Source organism: Austrofundulus limnaeus, unplaced genomic scaffold (assembly GCF_001266775.1).
Source record: "Austrofundulus limnaeus strain Quisiro unplaced genomic scaffold, Austrofundulus_limnaeus-1.0 Scaffold210, whole genome shotgun sequence".
In the NCBI taxonomy this organism is placed as follows: Eukaryota; Metazoa; Chordata; class Actinopteri; order Cyprinodontiformes; family Rivulidae; genus Austrofundulus; species Austrofundulus limnaeus.
In genome coordinates, this window is record NW_013952612.1 from 567,073 (window position 1) to 571,128 (window position 4,056).

At 40.4% G+C, this 4,056-nt stretch overlaps 1 protein-coding gene across 2 annotated transcripts in view; it reads right to left on the bottom strand.

Moving 5' to 3' along the window:
- Nucleotides 1–389: 389 nt before the first annotated feature.
- The window catches only part of LOC106525047 (gastrula zinc finger protein XlCGF52.1), a 33,283-nt gene continuing 29,616 nt past the window's right edge, over nucleotides 390–4,056 (bottom strand). Inside the window, exons 1-2 of one of the 2 annotated variants that reach the window (XM_014019153.1) lie at nucleotides 2,806–2,897; nucleotides 390–1,958 (exon numbers count right to left, since the gene is read on the bottom strand). In XM_014019153.1, coding sequence (XP_013874607.1) covers nucleotides 622–1,890 — 1,269 coding nt within the window. In that variant the 5' untranslated portion in view covers nucleotides 1,891–1,958; nucleotides 2,806–2,897 and the 3' untranslated portion in view covers nucleotides 390–621. Of the gene's footprint in view, nucleotides 1,959–2,805; nucleotides 2,898–4,056 lie in introns of those variants that run through there. The other variant, XM_014019152.1, reaches the window with a different exon arrangement.

Sequence of the window (4,056 nt, forward strand, 5' to 3'; positions counted from 1 at the left end):
AATATCAAGAATTTATTGTCTTGAAACCTGGTGAATAGTTTGGTCAGAGAACCTTATGCACACTAATAGTTACTATCACATGTAGAAGATGTGAGGAAATCAAGGGTGATGCTTTTTCCACACTCTGCTATCCTTTAACCTCTTCAAGAGAAGACACCAGATCAAATCAGATCGATAAATTATGAACTTCTAATSCTTAAAACCACACTTGACCTCCAAGACCAAACAGCCTAAGTTGAATTTCATAATATTTATGCCAAATAAGCAGGGAAAAAAGTAAAAATAAATAAATAAATTGCTAAAAAACATTTTAATGATTTTATAATTGACAAACAATAAAACATTTTTATGTTTCAAACACTTCATAATCAAGGATGCRAATAAAAAGCCTTCTTTAAAATTTTAATATATGTTTAGGTCTACACAAGACAGACTTTCCATAAGTTTTTTGATAAGATATAAAATCTAAAATTGCCTTACTTGTTATAAACCATCAAATAAATTCTGATAACTTTTCCAGAACTGTCTTTAAGACTCATCTTAATATTCAGTTAATGTTTCCCTCTTGTGTGGGTTCAAAAGTGTTTCTGAGCAGACTGAAGTCTAAAACTTTGACCTCAGTCACTGCGAAGAAGAGTTTTGRTTCCTGTGAGCTTTTGTGTGTCTGTTTAAACTGTTCTTCCTGCTAAATCTTTCTCCACAGTCCTCACACACAAATAGTTTTTCACCAGTGTGGACAACCTTGTGGCTGTTCAAATTAGTTTTACGGTTAAATTTCTGCCCACAGTCCTCACACTCAAATAATTTCTCTCCCGTGTGAATTATCTTGTGGTTGTTTAAATTAGTCTTCTGGCTGAATCTTTGTCCACAAAACTCGCACTCAAATGGTTTCTGTCCAGTGTGGACTCTCATGTGTGTGATTAAACTTGTCTTGTAGCTAAATCGTTGTCCACAACGCTCACATTCAAAGGGTTTCTCTCCCGTGTGGACCCTTATGTGCGAGTGTAAACTAGCCTTTTGGCTAAACCTTTTTTCACAAAACTCACACTCATACGGTTTCTGTCCAGTGTGGACTCTCATGTGTGAGTTTAAATGAGGCTTCCAGCTAAAACATTGTCCACAGTACTGACATTCAAATGGTTTCTCACCTGTGTGGACTCTCATGTGCGAATTAAAAATAGATTTCCGGGTAAATCTCTGACCACATAGCTTGCATTCAAATGGTTTCTGTCCCATGTGGACCCTCACGTGTGCATATAAATTAGACTTGCGGCTAAATCTTTGACCACACAGCTCACACTGAAACGGTTTTTCTCCTGTGTGGACTATCCTGTGTGAGTTTAAACTTGTTTTTCTGGTAAATATTTCACCACATTCGTCACAACTAAATGATTTGGGTTGTGTCTGGACTCCTCTGTGTGACTCCATGGGTTTCTTCTCTCTGACACTTTTCTTATGACTCAAATTGTTTGAATGTTGTACTGTTGAGTCTGACAAGGGTTCCAGCTGAGAATCAGGACTGTTCCCATCCTCCTCCTCTTCATAATCCTCACTGACTTCAGTCTCTGAAGAGCTGGAAACATCTCCATGAGGATTCAGATCTGGGTTCCTGCTGGTTTCTGCTCCTCCACAGTCCTCTCCATCAGCTTCTACTTTCATCTGGTCAGCTGAGCTGCTGGTTGGAACATCTCTGTGGTCCATTTGGTGCTGATGAAGCTGAGAGAACAGAGGCTTCTCTTCATCATCCTCACTCTTCACAGTAACTGCAGTGAATGAGAACTCTGTAGCATCAGTCTCCTCCTTCACACTGAGCTGCTCTCCCTCCAATCTGGTCCAGAGTTCCTCCTGTTCCTCCTTTATGTGGAGGGGCTGTGGGTCCTGCTGGTCCATATTGGGCCTTCCTCCCTCAGGAGCATGGACTCTAATCAGCAGAGTCTGCTGAACATCTGCGGGGAACACTGAAACACAGACAATATGGAGAAARACAACTTTATATTCACTCAMACATCACTTGTGTTGTTGCTTCATGTTCTGTGGATCAGAACTGGTCCAAGTVAACAAACATCATTTTATTCACTAAGAGACAAACAAATATCTGTTTATCATCAAAAATATCTAAAATGTTTCAAAACAGTGACCTGATGTGGGTATTATAAATGTTGGAGAGAATACTATAAAGAAACTAGCATTTTAAATTTTCAAGTCTGGTGGAACTCTTGTAATTTTTAAAAATTTTTGAACAACTATTAGAACTGCTTGCACATTTAAACAGAACAGAATGACACATAAAGGTCCTTTAAAMATGGCAGCCAAACAGCTCACCTAGCTCTGTCAGTGTCCAGTCTAGTGTTTCTCTAATTCAGCAATTCTGCCTTTATTCACATTTTTTATTACAACCAACTTATACTTTCATACTATCTCGAAATTGTACGCTTAACTAGGAGAAAGACAATACATTTCAGTGTTTACTCCCATCTGGGACGAACTTTGTCGCGTCGTTATGACGTATCTGGATTCAACTGCGGCCTCCGCAACAAACAGAACACTTCAGCCTGCGTGACTTGTCTACTGAATGTATAAATCCATTGATAACATTAATATGGGTATAACGTCTCCAACCTAATCGTTACTGAAATATATAAACAGGCTCTCGCCTCTTGATCTCCTTATTTCAGTATGAAGTCGGCCGCTTGATTAGCATGCTAAGCTAAAAACAAAGAAGATGGTTTACAGGTTTTTGATAATATACGTTAATAAAAAGCCACAGATAGTTAACGCCTTACAGCGAATGAAACAAACACAAACCTGACACTCGCTCCGTTTATTCAGCGGTGTCTCTGTTCCGTCTGATGCGATGATGACAGCGASATTAAAAGTCCAGTCTTTCATCTTAGGCGCGTTCACAACAGTCACGTGACGTGGGGCGCGCGGCCGTGCTCGTCTTCTGCTTCGGATCAAAACAGCCTGGATGAATCTGTTGAAGAAATAGGAACTGTCGAGTTGGAGAGAAAATGAGCTCAGGTTTGACTTTGTTCCTTCGCCACAACAACAACGATGGTAGCTAGCTGTGTTTAATATGAAGTTAACGGATTTAGCTCCTTAGCGGTTGTCTTTTGTAGCTTAATGCTACCAAAGGAAAGAAGGAGGTTAAAATACAGAAATCAAAATGTTAGATCTAATAACGAAAGGCTGTTTTATAATAAGATTTAATTAATATGGAGATATCCTGTATTTATTAAGGTCATCAAGGAGAAAAAATTAATTTACTTCATTAACAGCTGATTATCCAGGCTCTCAGGTTGTACCTGTAGGACCTGTATGCTGCAAGTTATCAATTAATGAATTAATCTYAAGTTGATTGGTCTTATCAGTCGACTGACAGTCTTTAAATACAAGGGTCCTTCTATAACAGGGGTGTCCAAACTTTTTTTAGTGAGGGCCAAATACAGAAAAATAAACAAAGGGCCGGGCCACACACTAGAAGTGACATATTGATAACATCAATAATGTGTGTATTTCTAACTRGCCTTTTGGGCATAAGGTCACTGTGGTTTGTGATTTTTATACATTTTTAGGCATTTTTGCAGAAATATCGCCCGCGAGGGGCTGCACCTGCTTGCAGGTATAAAACCCGGTGCTGAGCTTTCAGTACCGGTTCCACCTGATCAGATCTGTTCCTTTTATTGCCTGGAACAGATCCATCAGGTGGGTTTCTGATTTTTTTTGCATTATTGCAGAAATATCGCCCGAGGGTTTTTTAGCAGACAGGCAGCTATAAAACCCGGTGCTCAGCATCCAGGACCGGTTCCACCTGACTGGATCTCTTCCTTTTATTCCCCTGCATCAGCACCAGCAGCCCCGTGCTGAAATTCAGCCGTTTCACCCACCGGAGCTCGCCCGTTGACATTTGACTGCTTATATCTTCACAGGGGAACGTCCCAGGAACTTGCAACCACCACCAGGTTGTAGCGCAGGTCCAGAGCTTTAAGACAAGCTCCGCCCGGATCAGACGCTCCGAGTCGGAGCTAGAGGCTCCGCAATAAATGGACTGCTTCT